This window comes from Fringilla coelebs (assembly GCF_963513975.1).
Source record: "Fringilla coelebs genome assembly, chromosome: 5".
NCBI lineage: Eukaryota > Metazoa > Chordata > Aves > Passeriformes > Fringillidae > Fringilla > Fringilla coelebs.
The window spans coordinates 67,376,915-67,397,720 of NC_140033.1; the positions used below are offsets into that span (position 1 = coordinate 67,376,915).

The following is a 20,806-nucleotide window of genomic DNA, read 5'->3' on the forward strand; positions in this document are numbered from 1 at the left end:
ATCTGACTGCCTGAGCACCCAGAGGTTTTGCAGGATGTGGTTCCCAGCTGCTGTCCATGTTTCACACATGGAAGTTGTCTCAGGTGTGTCTGCATCCCCTCTTCAGCTGACTTTCTGTTATGTCCATCTGTATTTCCATAGTTGTAGGTTATTTTAGCCCTTTGCTTCCCCAGATACTGATGATGGAATTTTTGAGCTGCTTTGAAGAAATGAATTTACTTTCTTGATGTTCTATATCTAGCATTCCCAGTATCTGGAAAGGCATGCTAAACTCTTCTTTAAATACTGCTGTTAAAGGAAGCTTTAGTATCTCAAAGGGATTCTTAAGAGTGTGAAAGGTCAGTTTATATTTCATGTCCTAACACAGTAGAAAATTTTAATAGCAGTCTTGACCATCTTAGCAAAAGAAGTTCTGAGATGTCAGAATCCACTAGTACTGTTTCTGACTCTGCAAGGGTGTTAGATTTCTGATAGAATATTTCTGGAAATAATATAAAGATCTGCATCTTGAAGCAAAAAGGTGTCCTTCAGTTTTCCCACTCTGAAACCTACATGTAATTCAGAGTGTGATGTTGGGACTCATGGTCATCAGACAGTTTTTCAGGCAGGCAGTGTAGTTACAGTGGCTAGCAGTATGACCTTGAAAATTAAACCTTGAGAATTAATTGATTTCTTCAGCTTTTGCTATTGCTGTTATTGTACTAAAGATTGCATGAGTTTCCTAAGGAAAATAAATTCTAAGAGGGGTCAGAGTTGTGGTTCTGATAAGATTTTAACTGTGTGCCTCTCACAATTTAAGGTTGTTATATCCATTCTGTTACCCCTTTTTCTAGTCTGAAAAATCCAGTGCTGCTTAATTGTTCCTCATATAAAAGACATCTGATATTTTTGATCACCTCCCAGGGCACTGTCTCAGTCTCCCAAATCCAGATTATAAAATGGATTCTCCAGCAGCTGCTGAGAGGTATCTCAAAGCAATTTGACTCTTGGGCTTTTCCCAATTGCCCTGACTTCTGAGGATCTCAAGAAATTATTCATCTAAGTCCATGGGAAAGTTACTATATCCAGCATAGGATGTATTCAGCAACTGATACATAGGACATTCTCTCATTAACACAAGTAATTAAATTTCACAAATAATTAAATATAAATAAATATCTCATTGAACATCAGAATGCCCTGACTTCAGCAGATAACAGTGTGGCTGCATCACATTCCTCTACCCTGGAAAACAAGCTTAAGCTTCATAGCTTATTAAAAGATGGCTGCTATTTTGAATACCCCTTCTTCAGTCTTTGTGACAATTGCTGTTGTTGGTATTCTAGACTTAACTTTCAAAAACAAAATTATTTTCATACCAGGAAGAAATACTTGATGAAATCCAGCAGCTGGACTACAGCTTCCAGAATAGCTCCCAAGCTGCCTCTGTGTTGCAGAATTATCAGTGGTGGTCCATAGCTCCAAAGATAACCAAGCTTGCTGTGTTTTTTTTGACAGCCTCCCTTGCTCCCCAAAGTGCTAGATGCACTGATTAGAAATGGATTTTTCTCACTTACTCAGATTAATAGCCCAAATATCAGTGCAGCTTAGGGCAGAATATGATGTGACTGCATCCACACCTGGTGTTCCAAACGCTTGGAGTTCTTTGGGCTACAACCCTTTATTTGGAAACAGAAAGAAGGCTGTTTGTCCTCAGGATTTTTTTCTTCAGAAGGCACTTCTAGAGTCAAGGCTTGCATGTTACAGTGGTGTGGGAATGAGTGAAGAACTGACAGGAGCTTTATACTTTGTGTCCAGAAACTGTTTGGTAGTAAATTACAGTTTTGACTTTAATTTTTTAATTTTTTTTTTTAGTAATTGGGCCCATTCAAACAAGATGGATTTTTATTCCAGCTGAGTACAAAACTGAATGAAAGAGTTAGGGATGGAGTGCTTAACAAATAAAGGAGGTTTTGTATGTAAAACAGGCGCTGAAATGGGTGGTTCATAAGGGCACTCATCCACAATGAGCTTAAGGAAAGCAGAAAAAGCTATTATTTCTTTCCTTTTTTGAGTGTTTGTCAGAATGGCAGCCTCACAAAGTGCTGTTTGTGAACTGCATCACAGTTACCTAGGATGGCTTTCTTGCAAGGACTGACCCCTCTTTGTGGCAGTTTGGAGTGAAGCTGCCCACTCTCCCCTAGGAATCAGCACTCCGTGTCTGGGAGCACTCCTGGCTCTGTCTGCCAGAGCAGCAGGAGGCACACCAGCCTATCTCACAGGTGTGTTTAAACTTAGATTAGCCAAACCTGATCCTGTGGTGGCCAGAGAGCAGCAGCAAGGAGCTCAGTGAGAAAGGAGGGATGTGGCATGCCCAGTGCAGAGAGGTTGGTTCCCTTGTCTGACTAGATTTTAATGAGCTGTGACAAGTTTTGCAAACAAATTATTTTTCCATGGGCGTGTTAAAATTCTTACCATTTTCTGCTCCAGGCTCAGAGGAGGATTTAGAAATTTTAATTGGAGCAATTAGAGTTAACTCAAAGAACACTTTTGTCCCATGCCAAGATTTTGCAACATAAATAAAATACTTCAGGAGAGAAGTTTTCTTTTGCAGGAGTAGATAGATTCAGTAACTGGAACTCTTACTGCCATTATACTGGGGATATCTTTCTGATGAGGTAAAAAATGAAGTTTCTGCTTTTTCATTGCTGCTTCATGTTTTTGACCTTTTAGAAGCAAATGGCAAAGGGAGAAGTGATTTCAATCAAGATAATTTAAATAATTATGTCTTTATTAGAATTGCTTGTTTGGTCTGCAGGTAGTTTTAAAACATACAGAGGTTCTGTAGGTCAAAATTTGAGAAAACTGGCTATTGCACCTTGAAGGCATGCATAATGTATATTTTATGCACTTAAATTTTTTTAAAATACCATTTTAGTTTGGAATATTCTGTCACCTTAGGTGAGAATGACAATTAAAAATATTCAAACATATATGAAATTATTTTCAGCTTTCTTCAGTGCAGAGAGGTTGGTAGCTTCATAATTCTTCAAAAGTTGAAAAATTAGGTTGGAAAATATTCTATTTGTTTTCTGTTTTTCCAGATGACAAATCTGAAGCACCTTATTCTAGCGTGGCAAATTTCTGATTTTTGTCCAGTAATTTAATAATGTGTGGGTATTAAGTAAATGGAAAAAAAGCAGTACTCCAGTCATCTGTCAGGATGTTTTTTTCTTTATTATAATTATGGTCTCATCAAAGTGAAATAATTAATAAAATTTCAGTATGTTTCTTCATAAGCTTTTTCTAGCATGGGGGGGTAAATTATTCTTATTTAAAAACTTTTTTTTCTATATGAATGGGCTATTTTTCAACATACACAAGAGCTTCTTATTGTTTCATTTTAGCACTTCCCTACTTTTCAGATAGGATTTTTAAAACTATGTGAAACAATGCATAAATCTGTCTGGGGATTAAGGGTTTAACATGCTTAAACTTCAATGTCTTTTGGTGTTTTGTTATATTAGATGATTTTCTTTGTCAGTGCATGTTACATGATTTGCTTTGTTTACGAATTACCTCTTAGGTGTGCTTTCCTTGGAGATGGTCACATTATTCTGCACTTTTTTTTCAGTAGAAGTGACATTTGTGGGTGCTTGTTTCCACAAACATCAAACTTTGTACTAGAAAGACAAAAATCTAAAAATACCATGATCAAGTTGGAAGCTTATTTAAGTACAAAATGAGTGCTTTTACACCTTAAATAAGAGGAAAGAGAAAAAATTAATAATAGCATACATGTAAATGAAGTTCTACAAGATTAAGATTTTAATTTTTAATTGACTTTTCTTCAGCTTTTGAATTCACACTTCTGTAGTCAGATTTCAACACAATGACTTGCTACTTAGAACTAATTGGATGGTTTGAATTAGTTCTCATCTTACCTTGCTTTTACTCTAATGCCAAAGTTTTGAGGGATTTTGCTTTTGTTTCCTGCTGATTGAAATACTGAGATGAGCAGGAAGCTGTGCTTTAATTTTCACTTTAGGTGATGCCTTAGTTAACAAACTTAAGTGTCTTAATATCTGAGGTTTTAATTGGATTTAGAAATAATCGTCTCAATGGATTAATACAATTGCAAAACAGAGATGAGTTTCTTTAGCCAGGGGTAGCTGAGCTTCAAAGCAACTGGCACCCTCCATTATCAGTGTGTGTGCAATTGCCAGCACGTCTTTCAAAGTTATGTTCTTTATGAATGCAGTCACTTTGGTTTTTTTTCAGGGAATTATGTTGATTGGGTTTGCAAATGCAGGAAATGACAAGTGGAAAAGTGCAGAAATAATTTCCGAAGGAACTGCCATGATTACTGCTTCCAGACTTGTATAACTATATAATTTTAGTAGCAAAAACTCTTAATAGCGATGAAATAAATTCTGCAGGACTCTTATATGTTCTTTTTTCAGTTTGTTTTTACGTCTTGCTGAAATAGAAGTTAAAATTACTGGTATGTAGCACTTCTTGAATAACATGCATAAAAAATCCTGAAACTAAACAATTGTGGTACTATCCAGTCACCTTCTGGCACCAGGTAGTAAAGATATTTATATAAATGAGTCATGCAGATTAAAGGGCTCTCCCACAGGTTATTTCATGCAACCTTCTGCTCAAACCAGCAATTTCAAGCGGCGGGGGATTCCACAGCCTCTCTGGGCACCTGCTCCAGCATTTGGTTGTTCTCCTGGTAAAATCTTTTTCATATTAGCAGGTCTAAATTTTTAGTGCTACAAATTGTGCCTGTTGCCTGTCATCCTTCCACTTCTGAAAAGACTTTTGTTTCCATCATCTCTACAGCCTCCAGTTAGTTCTAGCAGGCATCAAGTTTCTCCCCAAGCCTTTTCTTTTCAGCTGAACAAACACTTTTCTCTCACTCTCTCCCCTTGCATCATAGGTCTGTCAGAGTCTGATCAGATTTTTAGTGCCTTTCTTGTACTGGGGAGCCCAAAATTGGGCACATGCTCCAGCAGGGGTCTCACAAGGGCTGCACACAGGGAGCTCCTGCTTCCCACCTCCTGCTTCTGCACTCTTGCTCACTCTCTCAGCCCGGGCTGCTTTGGGGGTTTGTCCACATCAAGGCCACATAGCTTGGTCCAATTCATGTCTTCCCCAAAATCCATGGATCTGTGAGCTGCTGGGAGTGCTGTCTGTCCCATTGTTCAGATCAGGAAGGTACTGAGGGCTGTCAGGGGGAAGCTGCTGCCCACTGTGGAACCCTCGCTGCTCATCAGCCCCAGGCTGGGAGCCTGGCAGCCCAGCTCATTTGCCACCTGCTTTGGTAACCACTTACCCAGCCTGTGGCTCACAAATTTGCCTCCAGGCATGTTTGGAGGCTTTGGGACATGGAACACCCGTTGTCCCCCACTTACTCACACAGGTAGAAAAAAATCAGGTTAGTCAGGTATGATTTGTCCTTCTACACAACTAAAGACCTGTTTTATCATCTATAGCTACTAAATAATTTTTAATTAACAATTATCATTAATACTGAGCTGATGGGTGCTCCTAAAATTTTTCTTTGGTTGTAACATTTGCATTTTATTGTAACTAATTAGAACTAGGCTGCTGAAATCTAGGTACGCAGAAAAGCCATCTGAGGGACTAAACTTTAGGTACAAAAGATATAACATTCATTTAGTGAGGTCTGGAGGATAAGGTTGGAGAATGAAACCAGTTTTTGGTTAAAACTCTCCAGTCCAATGAATGATGCAGAGATCCAGCACATCAGGACCTCATAACTGATTGCTCAAAGATATGAATAGTGCAGTTAAGATTTAAAAAAATACAGTATCATGGCTGTGCTTTTAATTACACATAATGTTTTTTAGTGATTTAAAAAAAATTAATGTATGAAATGGCATGTTTTTGTTACTCTCTGTGTGGAATGTGCTGCCTGGATAATGCAAGTTTGGCAGGAGATGGAAAGCATGTCCTTTATGGCTTTGAAAACTTGTCTTGTGGCTGAGAGATAAGTTGTTGTATTTTTAAGCATATAGCCTCCTCCACTATAAAAACATGATTGCTTGAGAGTGCACCTTCACATTTGTTCTAAATCCCGTGCAAAATCAGACACTGGAGCAACTGAGGGAATAACAATGGCCAGGTTATGAAGGGGGAAAAGATTTGGACTAAATCCAACTCTCATTGTTATGTATTTGTGTATAATTTACAGTGATAGTGCTCAGTATTGAGGACTTCTTCAATTCTAAACTATATTCTCTAATTTTCAATTTTTTTCAAAAAAACCCCCATGGATTTTGTAACTATTTATGGTGTGTTCAAATCACTTTATCACAGCTATTCTTTACATATTCAGTGTTCTCAGTGTGTCTGATCAGCTGTTCTATGTAATTATGCTGACCAGAAAATTATTGTTCCTCATAGGGGCACTGTGCTGCCTTGCAGGACTACTTGGCAGATGTAATTATGATACACACCTTTAGTTCATATCTTTTTCTGTGGTAGATTTCCTTGAAAAGGAAGATAGATATTCTTAAATAAAAATTAAGATGAACTATAAACCCCAACTCTGGAGAAGGTGCCCACCTTGTTTAGAACTTCTATTTCTAGCCTTCAGTTTCTAGTTATTGAATCTTAAAGGGTTTTTTTTTTTTTGACAGAACAACCCATTTTGGAATTTTGTTGCCTGTGAATGTCTTTTAGAGTTGCAATCAATTTGCACCATAATTTTGTTTTTCCTTTTTGCTATTACTTTTAAAATAAGGCATTATTGAACATATGAAAGCAATAAAAACATAAAAGGATTTATATGAGCCACCCCCTGTTATAATAATTTAATGTGCACTCAAAGGTGTAATGGTGCTAAATTTTACTAACCTGTTAGGAAACAATAGTAGTTACATAAGAAAGCTCTTAATGTGTTAAAGTAAAGGAAAAATCCTGTATGACTTTATCAGAATGGATAACTTGAAAGGAATGAAGGACTGGGTTTCTCTTTTTCTGATCCTGATATTTTTGTGTGGCCCTGTGTTTTTAACTATTGTACAAAATCCTGTTCCACATGTTCAAATCTTTATTTTCATCCATCTGTGGAGGTGTGTCCACAAGAGAATCTGAACACATCAGAGATATGATAGATTAGTATTTTTCCATTCTGCCACATGGATGCAGCCTGTATTTCCTAATTAAGAAGGGGATGTGTGCACTTCAGTCTTTACTTCAGTCTGTGTTCCAGAGAGGCTCCTTCTGCCTGTAGCTTTTTTTTTTCCAGGCTCTTCAGGATCACAGGCATGTTGCCAAAATTAAGCCCTTCCTGTGCAGTCAGGGGCTGGGAGGTGTTATTTTTCAGCAGGTTATGTCATCCAAATCACAGTGGAATTACTTAAGGCAATAGAAGTAGGACATTTCCTTTGCTGAAGTGCAGAGCATCACTTCACATAGAGGAGATACAGGCATTTCTCAAGAAGGAGCTTAGAAGAATTTTCTCTTTGGGAAAACACTGAGCACTGGAGGAGGCAGACACTGTTGTGTCAGCATCCCTTTCCAGACATGCAGTTCTCCTGCTGTGTATTTCCATTTCCATAGCAGGAGCTGATTTTATATTCTCAGGTCAGAAACAGTGCCTCTGCACAAGTGGGAATTACCTAACTACTAAAATAAAAATAATGCAGTGTCCAACATAGATTTATGGCATCTTAATTTTTGACCTTCTTATCCTTGGTTTTCTCAGTTGCTATAAGCTCACAAGAGTTTGTTTTAATTTCTTTGAGTAAATCCATTTTGGGAACATAGGTATAGGTAAGTAGAATAATAATGGTATTGCTCCCCTCTGGTCTATATGGTGCAACTAATAATTGTGCAGAGGCTCTCAAGTTTTCTGTTGCCTCTAGGAGAAACAAATATATTTAGGGGTGTTTTCAGGTTTATTTTTTCAGGAGGATTTTTGTTTGTTTGTTTCAGAGAATACCAATGTACACTGCAAACACTTGTAAAAATAGCTTCTCAGAAAATACACAAATATAATATTTAAAACCAGATAAACCTTCTATTGGATTCTCATGCTATTCCCCTTCATGGGCATCAACTTATGCCAATGGTCTTTTGCCAGACTTATGCAAGATTCTTGTGGCCCTTGTCATGTCACAGCACATTTGCCTTTCTCACTTCAGAGCTGTGTAGGAACTTCACAATCTTACAAGCAGTGTTCTCAGTATTTTTAAAAAACACTGTGCAACTCTACCTTTTTCATTCAAATAATTAATCTTCTGGAGCTAGTTGCATGGATGACTGCCATACAAAATTCTAACTCTTCCCAATGTCTGTTGAAAATACCAATTTGTGGATGGCTCTTGGGATTTGTCTTTCAGGTGTTTGAGGGGAGGGGATGGATAAACTGTGTGTGGGCACATAACACAATTCATTGTGAGATTAACTGGCATCACAGTTTGTGCTCTGTGGGCACCAAAGTATTTTTCTGGTGTATAAGATTAACATTCTAACAGAATTCACATTCCTGCAGTTAACATGAGAGTGTGCTGTAAGGGCAATACTGTTTGAAGGCAAAGAGTGTTAATAGTTTCTATATTGTTTCTTCTCTTTTTACATGTGCTGGCTTGAAACCCCAGCTTTATATGATAGAACAAGTTGTCATTTCAAGTTTCTGTTGAGTAAGAGGGTAGTCAAAGGTGCAGTTTGTGCTGGGTGTTTTTACCTGTGGCTGGGATTGTGTTCAATGAGCTTTTGGCAATTCTTTCTGTGATATGAGAAGTGATAAAATGCATGGACTGGCAACATCAGAAAGCAGCAATGAGTTATGCTGTGTATTAGAAAGAGAAGCTTCTAGTAATTGTGTTTGTATTGGGGCCCTGCCATTAGTCTAACCCTTGCTTTCCCTTCTGCTGGCACAGGAAATCCACCGTCGGTTTGAGAACGCTCCCGACACGGCCAAGACAAAGGCTCTCCAAACTGTTATTGAGATGAAGGTAAATGGTTGTTGTGCCTGGGCAGCAGTGGGATTTGTTCTCTGGAAAATGGGTTTTCATGTGAAAGGTGACTCTACCAAATACCATATGCTTCTGTCAGTCTTTTAATTTAAAATAAATATATTTTTATACTATTTTATTATCTATTATTATTATTATTTTATTTGTTACTATTGATTACTGAGGAGACAGACACAGTAGAAACTTGTCTTCTGTCTGCCTGCAGCAGCAGATACAGATTTCTTAGTTATCCAAAAGTTCATTATATTACAAGAATGAGAATGATAGGTTAATATGAAAGATTTGTGGGATTTTATGATGTGGGTTCTTTTCTTTTTATGTTATCAACATTTGAAGTACTGCTTTGCATTCTGTGTATTAGCAAAGTTAGCAAACTCAAAATCCACTTAAAGAATGGGTCATACAGCTAGAAATATGTCTGTATGCCATCATAAACCTAACTTTTCTAGATGAATTTGTGATTGAATTCTTAAGCCATTAGTGTAAGTATTTAATGGACTGATGGCAATTGGCCAAGTGCTCAGGAGCCATAATCAAGTGTGTGGTTTACGCAGCTTTATGCAATCATATTTCATATTGAATTGCTCATAAAGTACATCAGACAGGGTTTGGACAAATAGAGTTGAAAAATTGGAAACTGTCTTTGTAAGCTGTTCTTTTCCATATTGCATCCCTCCTTTTTATTTTCCTTTCTTTTTTCTCCTGCAACTTTTTCCATTCTGTATCAGTGTTTTCCCCCTTATTTATATCCCATCTTTCATTTGCTTTCACTCTTTTGTTAGTCATCTTTGTGGTCCATGGTAATGAAATCTAGTTGACCATCTGGTAACATTAAGTGTCTGGTATCAAAAGAGAAACATGGGGACATTTCTGGGAAATGATATGAGTACTGAAACTAAATGCTGTTGTCAATTTCAACATATCATTTCACCTTACTACCTCTAATTTTTTGCTGCAAAAATCCATTTGATCAATTTCAACTTAAGTATCAAACATTAATCAGGAAATCCAGTTAGACCTTCATAATGATGCTTTTAAAAATATCATCTCATGAATGAAAACCTGTATTAAAAAATCAGCTTTTTGTTAAGCTGTGCTTTGTTTATCAAAGAAAAAATGAGAAGGTTTTCTTTATGAAAGTCTGTAGTATAGTTTCAAATCAGATCTGTCTTTCAGGAAAGACTAAATATTTTGGGGAAATGAAATAAGAAAAAAATAGTCTGCTTTAAGAGATAATAGTTCCTAACTACATATCCATGATCATGATGATGCATGTAGCTCTGTGTGCTGTGTGAATCTGTTCTGGCTGTTCCTAACACAAAGGACTTCTAAAGAAACAGTAAACCAGGTACACTGAATGAATGCCTCTGATCATCCTGTAAAAGTATGAGGGTAATGACAGATTGACTTTGTTTTTCCACATGGCTATTTTTAACCCACTGAAATGTTTTATACCTTGTACATATGAGCCAGAATCCTTTACTGCTTTATCCAGTCAATAATGGATTGTTGCACGTTTTCCTGGCTTATGGTGCTTTGCTGTTCCCCATTTATGACCTCACTTGAATTAACTAGTGGCACAAACCCAATTTCTTGCCATTCTTGCAGTCACATTTTGCTGTCCATTAATTTAGAATTAAATTTCTCTCTGAAAAAGCAACATTTCCTCATGTTCCTTTATTTATTCATTTATTTCTTTTTTTCATCCTACATGGTGTTTCTGCCCTGAACCATGTTTTCTTTCAGTACTATACTCTTGCTTTCCTTGAAAGGTAAAAACTAAAAATGAGTATCTGAGCTCTCATATTTAAAGAGTTGAACGCTGATTTCTCTAAGAACTTCCTAAGTAAATTTCAAGGGCAGGTAATTTACTGGACACGTATCTCCTTTTGTTTTGCTACAACGGCATGTTAACAAAAATCACCTAACTGTGTCTTCACCCATCTCCTCTAATCACTTTCAGGATTCAAAAATTTCTTCCATGGAGCGTGGCCTGCGGGATTTGGAAGAGGAGATTCAGATGCTGAAGTCCAACGGAGCCCTGAGCACAGAGGAGCGGGAGGAGGAGATGAAGCAGATGGAGGTGTACCGCAGCCATTCCAAATTCATGAAAAACAAGGTACTGGGAAAACAACAGGCAGCCCTGTGTGAAACTGAGCTGGGGGAATAGAGGAGAGAAATGGGCATGCTTTAGTTAGGAATGATGGTCTGAGTTCCCAGTCAAATGCTGAGAAACAGAATTGATTTAGTACATGTCATGAAGCCACTAAAATAACTTAAAAATATGTAAGAAAATTTTAAATTCCAATTGGAAAATATTATAATGGTGTTTCAGTAAAATCAGTGGCCCAAGTTTTCTTTTTAATGTCTCACCTGATTTTTCCTTTTTCCTTTTTCCTTTTTCCTTTTTCCTTTTTCCTTTTTCCTTTTTCCTTTTTCCTTTTTCCTTTTTCCTTTTTCCTTTTTCCTTTTTCCTTTTTCCTTTTTCCTTTTTCCTTTTTCCTTTTTCCTTTTTCCTTTTTCCTTTTTCCTTTTTCCTTTTTCCTTTTTCCTTTTTCCTTTTTCCTTTTTCCTTTTTCCTTTTTCCTTTTTCCTTTTTCCTTGCTAATCCATTATTGGTTCATGTTTTATTTGGTCCTATGTTTTTCCAAAGGTAGTTCATTGAAAAAAGGATATTTCTTTTTGCACCTGTTGTTGTGTAACTGTTTAGCCTTTCCATTATGTAAAAGCTGAGAAGAGGGTGGACTGTCACAATAATGGCTTTCCATTACACTCTTCTTCCAGCATTGGAGTCAGCATGAGAGCAGAGTCTGCAACAGGGGTGGTGCTGACATTAATTTCTGTTGTTTGCAATACAGGACAAATACAGCAGTGAGAGATGTTGGTCTTCATGTGTAAAGATGGACACTGGCTGTTGAATTGTCTATAGGCAGAAGTCAATCCATTCTTTTTCTCAATCTTTTAGTGGCTCCTAACAGTTTTTAGTGAAGTTTCAGGCCCTCTTGTGCAGTAAATTTAAGTATATTGTGAACAGTCCTGCCATTCTCAGTTAGCTGATATGTATTCCCTTCAAGCAGTGTACAAACCCTGGAGCAGAGGCTGAAGATTACTCTACTGGGTCCTGAACAATTGTTAGCCCCTGCATGTGTCCTCCTTGAAATTATTAGTCAAAAAAAGAATGCTGGCTCAAGTGTCTTGGAGAAAGCAGCATTACTTGTGCTGAAGTAGATACGAGTACTGAGTGTGGGTTCCTTCCTCCTGCCTCACACCAGTTCACTGAAACACCTCAAGATAACCCCATCTGTGCTTACTTTTGCTCTTTTTCCCACTGGCTTGCTTCTAGGAACTGAAGGGTACCTTGTTCAAATTAGGAATGGGGGAGGACATTAGAGCTCCACTTCCTTCCATCTTTTCTTCTTTCTTTCCTTCTTTCATTGCTAGCAACTCTTCAATTGCCCCTTGTCCTCTCCCTCTGTGGATCTATAGTCTGCTCAGCTGCCTGATTTCTCTTCTGTCTCCTGGTCTGCTCACTTATTTTCCTGCAGAAAATTTGTTCCTTTTTTTGGTATCTGTTTGCTCATGACTCATGGCCACCTCCAATTCTCACATCTTGCTGTCCTACCTTGTTCTGTAATTTCCCAGAATTTATTTTTTCAGCATAGTATAAGTAATTTGTGGCTGTAGCTTGACAATTAACATTATTTCTCTTAAGCTGAAGTGTGTCCTTTTTCCTGTCATAATTTCTTTATGAACTGCAGTTTCAAAATCCTTGGGATAAGTGCCACATACTTGACATATGTAAACATAACATAACATATGTAAATGTATATCTTCTGTTTCATAATCAAATTCTTGTCAGGCAGCCTATATGAAATTACACGGACATTAAACTTTTGAGAGGACTTACTGAAGAATGGAAGAGAAAATGAGTGACCAGTGTTGATCCTTCTGTTCAGTTCTTTGTCACTTTCAGTCAGTTGGACTGAAACAGGCTGGCTAGAAGCTGACAAATAATAAATATTTAAAGCATAACAATGTCGTGACAGGTAGAGCAACTGAAGGAAGAGCTAAGTGCCAAAGAGGCTCAAGGGGAGGACCTGAAAAAAAGAGTGGCTGGTCTCCAGACCGAGGTCTCTGCAGTAAGATCTCTCTTTTGTGTGCAGTGGCCATTCACTGGGGCTTGCTAGCTCTTCTGGCTTTCTTCTCTTACCTCCTTCATGGCTTGATATAACAAGTAGAACTAACAGCCTGCTCAGCCTTGTAGCTACCTTTTTGTTCACATGGTTTTGGTGTCCATAAATAACATCACTCTCCAGCTGAACATCTGTATTTGTTTTATTGCTGTTTTTTAATGGTATGAGCTGTTTGAGCAATAACCTACTCTTCTCTACTGAAGCAGATTTTCAAAAGCATTCAGCACCCATTTTGGGGACAGACTTTCAAAGATATTTCCTTTTCCTAGTCAAAAAAACTAATTTGAAAATTTGTGTTGAACCCTCTTAACATTGTTTCACAAAAAAATAATGAAATCTGGATGCTGAACGCTTTTAAAACTGATTGCTCAATTTTAGCAGCATGAATTTAGGTTATTCCTTTGCTGTGGAGTCGGAGTTTCACTCAAAAGAGTGAATATGGTTTCTCATCAAGAAGAGAGATGTGAGCACTTGATGCTGTTTTTAATTCCCTTGCAAATGTGGATGGTGTGTGCTGCATTCTTACTAAAGAGCTTTGGCACATTGGCAGGGTGGGCTTGCAGCTCTGAAATGGAAGACAAGAATCTTGTCTGGGGACAAGAATCTCACAGTGCTGCTTGGGAATCTTCACCTAATGAAATGTGGTAAACATCTCTTCTGAGATGTGCCCAAAAACAATCTGTCTTTTTGAGAAAGTTTTACTCTGATTCATCTCCTTACTAATTGAAAAAGTTTGTGTCATCTGAGATTTTTTAAGGAGGCTTTTTTATTTAGATACTCTAGAAAAGATAACCAGTAAATAATTCAGCTCTTTGCAGCAGTTGTTCTGTGCCTGGCAGTATTGTGCCACTGGTGGCTGACAGCAGACATAGTGCAGCTGACATCAATACCTCTGTGGTGAATTGAAATAGGGGCAGAATCATCCCATGGGCACATTTGCTTTTAGTAAAATACGAGAAAACCAACCTAGCAGGTTTGAATTAAGTGAACAACAAACTATTGAGCATTTCTATAAATTCTTATGTACCTTCTCAGTGTTCCATTTAATAAAATGAGTTTGAGAAGTTTTTTGAGATGCATGTCCTCCTTCTTCCCCATTCCCTCATGCCCACTGTTTCACACTGGAACACAGGAGTCCTGGGTTACATATTTTGATACTATTTTTAATACTCTTTGGTAAAGATTTTTCTTCCTTTAATTGCCCTTTATTGAAACAGTGTTGTCAATATAAAAGTGCTCCTACCCAAGATTTTTTTTCCTCAGTTATTTCTACAAATATGTGCATATATTCTAATCAAAAACTTAAAAAAACCCTATAAACTATACTATTATTTTTTTCATGTGCAGTGTTTCCAAACATGGACAGGGATTTGGACAATTTTTTTTTATCTTGTGATGTCCTTTAATTTCTGTTTTGAAGCACTGGACAATGTGCTTTTGAGGCTAAGGAATTTTTTATGTCACAAACAGAATTATTCAAGTTAACAAAGACTTAAGTTTTTAGAAATACATCCACCTGTGCTACATAATTTGTAGCAGTAAAATATTACTATTCTGTGAGATAGGAGGCAAACCAGCAAGTTGGTTACAAACTTGGACTTAAAACTACATTTGGACTTCTCTGTCATCTTTTATTAATTTTTTCTCTGAGACTTAGTAAAAATTGTCCTGAGTGAGGATTGCATTTAAATTAGATTTTGCTCTAAATAAGATTTTAGATAATATCATTGCTTTTGTTTTTTTTTTTTTTAACATTCACTGTTTTTTTTTCTTAATAACAATCCAACATACATTTGTTAAAATAAATTTTCATTTTTGTACTGATCTAATTCACTACATTAAATTAAGGAAATCGCTCTCAACAAAATGCAATTCCACAAAGAGTTTTCATGTTGTTTTAATGAATATTTGCATCTGCTTTTAGAAGCTTCCACAAACTAAAGTGTGTTTCATAGAATAGAATGCTGCTTTTGTAAACAGTGGGAAAAGTAAAGGTGTCTTCCCATCCCCTGTAAGCATGAGGCTGGATTGATAGGTGAGGAGCTGGAGGGCAACTTACTGATTTGACATTTCAAAGCAAATGTTGTGCTGCTGAGAGCCCTGCGGGTGTCTCATCTACTCTGGTATTACAGGCTAGGGGTGCTTTGTCATTACAGTTCTGCTTCATCTTCATTAAAACCTTATCCCTGTTACCTGTCTGGGTTTGGTCAGTCTTTTGGAAGATGAATAACAACAGACTGCCACTATTAAAAAGAACCTCCCTTGAAAAACTGATGACATTGCTCCCCTCTCTTTCTCCTTGTATTCTTTGCTCATGACACAAATTTTTGCCAGCCTTTCACTCAAGATAACTGAAGGCTTCATAGTTTTGTGGGATAATTTCAGAGTATCATACTGTTGGTTGATGGTGAATTTTGTAAGGAAGGCATAAATGATTTCTCCCTTTGCCCATCCTTTCTGTGTTTTGCAGATTGGCCAGGTGAAACAGGAGCTGTCACGCAAGGACACCGAGCTGCTGGCCCTGCAGACCAAGCTGGAGACCCTCACCAATCAGTTCTCTGACAGCAAGCAGCACATTGAGGTTCTCAAAGAGTCTCTTACAGCTAAAGAGCAAAGAGCTGCCATCCTGCAGACAGAGGTGAAGTGGGTAATTCTGTACTTGCTGAGTGTGCACAGAGAAAGAGAGAAAAGGCATGATCTCTTCTGTTCCTAGGCTGTACAACCCCACAGCCATCCAGTGCTGCTTGTTCTGAGCACTTTGTGTCTTTGATTATATGTTGGGTTCTCTAGGCCAGGGAATTGATCTAAAGACAAATATGTGTGCGTGAGTGCTTGGCTAAATTAGAAGTTGCAATGTCTGAGCTGGGAGGATTTATTTGCAGTGACCTTGTAGCTAGAGGAGAGAAGGAAAAGGGAGATGATTCCAATAGCAAACAGTCTGGAGAGGCTTCACCATTACTATCAGAATTTCCAGGAACTCTTGCTCTGCTTACACCAAAAATATGGACTTTCATGGTTTATGATGCATATTCCAAGGTAAAGGAAAAATATTTTTTCTAAACGGTGTTTTGATGAAAAATGCTTAATAAATCCCCATATTGCATAAGACCCAGGTGTATATCTGAACATCAAACAGATAATGAATGCAGCATAAATGTGTTGCTTCTGGGCATCCTTGAAGAGCAAGCATGAAATGTTGTGTGCAGACAGCACTTCAGTTCCTGGCTTGAAAAATTGTAGTGTTAGTGGAAGTCCAAAAGATGGCAGTGATGCATCAAAAATTTTGTGTTGTTGCAGCTAAGAGTCAAAGCCAAAGGAGCAGAGAAAAAGGCATGCAGGAAATTTGTGGGTGATATTGGTAGAAGGTTCCATATTATAAGAGCATAAGGGAATTGGTCTGAACTTTTTGCCCTAATTTAGCTTTCCTGTAGCCAAATCTGGGGAACTTTGTTCATTCCTTTTTGCTAGTTCATGAATGTACCCTAGATTAGATTAGACCTACACGTCTATTTAAAGAAATGTTTAAATTTCAAAATATCATTAAAGCAGGTGTTAGGTAAATAAAGATTTCCAAAGGTAAAATGCAGGCTTTGATCCATTGCAGTGATTGAAAAGAATATAGATATGTTACATGTGTGTGACAAACCTATAGAACTAGAAATACATTTCTCACTTCCAAGTAATAATTAGTAGTACTTTTCTACCCATGAGAGTTGAAGTTCTTGAACAAATTTACTTTATTAACAAGCTAAAAGACTTCAGTGGAGGGTCATATTTTCAGCTGCTACAGTAGATAAACATATTTATTCAATTAAAATGTGCAGAATTGAAACAGAGTATTTAAAACCAAGAAGACTTGGTTTTATGCCATTGATAGATACTCTTGACAATTATTCAAAACATCTTTATTTTATTTTACCTAAAGATCAAAGTACTTTAATGCAGAAAATTATTCTGCTCTCTAACTTGTAATATTACTAAATAATCGTTGAGTATATTTGTTCTTCATTGGCTGCTTCCAAATGAAATTCTCATGTAGCACCACAAAACCAAACTGAATTCCTCCTTCCAATAAGATATTTATACTTTTTGAAAGATAATCTCATCTTTTTCACCCTTGTTGGAGTTTTTGTCAGAAAGCTCAACAATTAAATTATCACACAGTTACCTTTTTTCTGTGTTCACAGGTGATCATCTTTAGTATAGGATTGAAACATGCTGAGAACATGCAGTGTTGAGATGTTTGTCACTGCATCCTGTGATCATTTGGTTTTTTTAAAGGAAAGAATATCTTTCCATGCAATGGTTTTCTTTGGGAATGAGGTAGGAATGTGAGACCCTGCTTGGCCTCACTTTTTGACAGCACTGGTCAGTGCTAAAACACAATTAGCTTCTCTCAAGACACCTAGAGAGAGTTGTGATGAGGAAGAGAGCTGCAGTTTCTGACATACATTGTCAGACATCTTCATATGGGATCACTTTTCTTAAAATCAGATTTAAATAAATATGTTAAAAGAAGATGATATACCTCTGCAAGCCTCTACCTCTTATTTAGTCTTCTCTTAAAGAACCTGCTCACAGGTGAGGAAAAGGTGTTGATGTAACATCTCAAAAATGGATTTGCCACCTGCCACACTAGAACTACAAAGAGCAGTGAGCTGTTTGTGGGGTGTTTATCTTGAGGGCTATTGGGTGGAGAGGATATTGTGGTTAACTTTTCAATTGGTGTAGAAACCTTTAAAAATAGCTCTAAAATTGTAGAGTCACTTTGTAAACAAAGCAAAAAATAAGTCAGTATTTATGCTGGAATTAAGGCTTTATCCATATAAAGTTTTCACCCAGTGAGCCCTTCAGCTTAGATCAGTGCCAGAGGTTCTGTGGCTTCAGTGGGAAGTTGCATTAACCAGTGAGAATGTTCTCCTTTATTTTTGTATACTGCCCAAGCTGGCATGGTTCTGTAATTGGTCTGTTCCTATGGTAAATTCAGATTAATACTCAGTAGAAAAATGAATCTAATCATGTGGAGGTTTTTATTTGCTTTGAATGTCTCATTAGAACATAAAATTTTCTGAGGATTTTTCTTTATTGGGGCTTATACTGGCATTTTGAAACTGCAGTAGATTCTGCCAAGTCAGAGACAGATGAGTGGATTATATTTAGTGAGAAATGTCCAAATGGGAGCTGGGTGTTTCTCACAACTCTTAGCAGCAGCAGCAGCTACCTGAACACCCAGTGCTGGCACCTGCAAACACTCAGGTGAGCTCACAGAACTGACTTCACTGTGTTCAGGTGTTTCATGTCCTGTGCTAGAGCTTGTGGAAGAGCAGTTGAACTACCTTCTGACCCAAGCAGACCTTGGGAGCAGCACATCTGTCCTGCAATGAGTTTGCAACCCTGGCAGGAGCTCAGCACCCTCTGCACAAAGCCAGGCGTGTGCACCTCTGCTCTGTGGCATCGTTGTGTAATGTAAGTTCTCTGGAAAACTGGGAGCTAAATGTTCATGAAGAATTCACCTCTTATCTACAGACCATCCTGGATATGCTGCAATTGGTATAAGGAGGTGAAGAGTCAACTCTGATCTAGGTAAAAAGAAAAATCAGTGTCAAAAATAGGAAATTAAATGAAGTCTTGTGGTAGCACTGCATTCAAATCAGTCAATAAACGTAGCTTTAAAGTCTTAATTACAGACTGCTATCAGTAAAAAGGCTTAACTCTTTGGGTTTATATATGTTTGGATTTATATATGTTTGCCAGTTAGTAATGGAACGTCACAAAACTGATCCTTTAAAAAATGTACTCATACTTGGAGACTTCACTTAACAGTAGCTACAGTAGGTAAAAAGCAACTCTCACCTCACATAGCCATTTTAATTTCATGTCTCTGTGCATTTCTCAATGATCTTTTCTGAATGCTGACAGAGTATAGAGTTACTTCATCATCTGCTTTAAAAAGTGGCTGGCTCCTGTTAGAAACCTTTGCAGGCTCTGGAATACACATTTCAGAATTGGTATTCCACCTGTTCCTTCTGCTTCCTCTACTGTAGTCACACCCACAGAGAATTAAACTTTAGAATTTTGCAGTTAGAGAGCAATTGGGGTTGGATATAATACAGGGTAGGTTGTACCTTCTGATACCACTGAGTGAAGTATGGTTTGGTTCACTGATCTAAATTATGGTTCAGCCATGGTTGGAAGAGTTATCAGGTAGATGTGAAGAATCACTCAGGAAAAGTGAGTGTGCTGTTTATTCTAGGCATCACTGACATCTTCTTAAACCCAAATGGGAATCACCAGGGTTGGAATAACCTGCTTGTCACTGTACAGTGGAGATGGTGATAAAATTCAGAAAAACCCCCCTTGTTTTCAATCTCAGTCCTATTAATGCAAGCTCCTGAAACTCAGGAGCACAGTGAGAAACACAGTGAGGTCTGAAACTCACTGTGGATTTCTGAAAATGTAAATGATTTCCCTGTAATTTGGAAATACTCTGAAAGCTAAGACTGTTATTACAGAATTCAAGATTCTGAAAAAGGCTTAAGATGAGGTTTATATTAAATATAATTTCATTTATTGTGCTTATTCTGGTAGTAATTGGAGCTACTAATGGATGAATTTTTCTTAGAAATTTGGACTTCTACATGTTTAATATATGGCTAGACACATTAAGAACAGAGACAGAGAGTGTTATTTACAGCTGTTGGAAAACTCTGTGAAGACAAATCAGTGGTTCCCAGCACAGTTTTTCATATATCATCCTCAGAGTGAAGAAATTTAAGTCTTGTGTGTGGTATCCACGGGAAGAGAGCTGTCTGTACCTGGGAGGGTTAAAGGTGTGCTTGTTCTGCTAAAGCTTGGTGAGCAGTTGGGTGCTGCAGGCAGGGCAGGTGAGTGAGCCCCTTGTGACAGGAAGGACTGGCCTGAGCTGCACTCTGGGGTTTTACCTGCCATGCATAATTAAAGACATGGCAATCCATTACTGGGAGAGCAGCTGGGTTGACACAGGGTTAAGACAAAACCATCCAACAGAACTCAGGAGAAGGGGTGTCAGCACCTCAGTAGTGTTTGCCTGATTGTTTCCGTGTACTGAGAAAATCCTGAGCTGACTCTGTTGGAGTTGGCATCATCTGTCTCCCACAAACCTCAATTCTTGTCACTGTGGGAGGATGCCATGCATAAACTGAGCTGACATGGATAAACAAGTGCAGTGTTCTGCCAGGAATAGTGCTAAGGTGATGATTGTGTGTCCTGCCAGCCTTTGAAAATACTTTTGAAAGTGTTTTCTATGGTTTCCTAGGCAAAGACCTCACACAAATAAAACCAGGAATGCAATTTACCCCAAACCATAAGCTAATATAGAGTTCAAAGAGAATAATCAATCAGAAAATAGAAAGCATTCTGTGGATAAATTTCTATTTGCAGATGTTCTCCTTTCACTTACTGCTGTGCTGTAGACATCTGGACTGTCTCAAATATTTTGCAGCACAACTGTTGAGAGTTCTTGTGAGGGAGATTTTCTGTTTCCCTTGAATTAATGAAAATGACTCTTAGCTTTAATATCAAAGATTCCTAGGGAAGAACATACCTAATCAATTTACAGAATTAGAAAAAGACAAAGCA

At 37.7% G+C, this 20,806-nt stretch overlaps 1 protein-coding gene across 10 annotated transcripts in view; it reads left to right on the plus strand.

Annotated features, from left to right (window-relative positions):
- The window catches only part of ERC1 (ELKS/RAB6-interacting/CAST family member 1), a 274,434-nt gene that overhangs the window by 62,116 nt on the left and 191,512 nt on the right, over positions 1-20,806 (plus strand). For 8 of the 10 annotated variants that reach the window (XM_084206748.1, XM_084206754.1, XM_084206752.1 and 5 more), the window contains exons 4-7: positions 8,901-8,975; positions 10,960-11,115; positions 13,043-13,135; positions 15,660-15,827. In XM_084206748.1, coding sequence (XP_084062874.1) covers positions 8,901-8,975; positions 10,960-11,115; positions 13,043-13,135; positions 15,660-15,827 — 492 coding nt within the window. The remainder of the gene's footprint in view (positions 1-8,900; positions 8,976-10,959; positions 11,116-13,042; positions 13,136-15,659; positions 15,828-20,806) is intronic. The other 2 variants (XM_084206751.1, XM_084206753.1) reach the window with 1 other exon arrangement.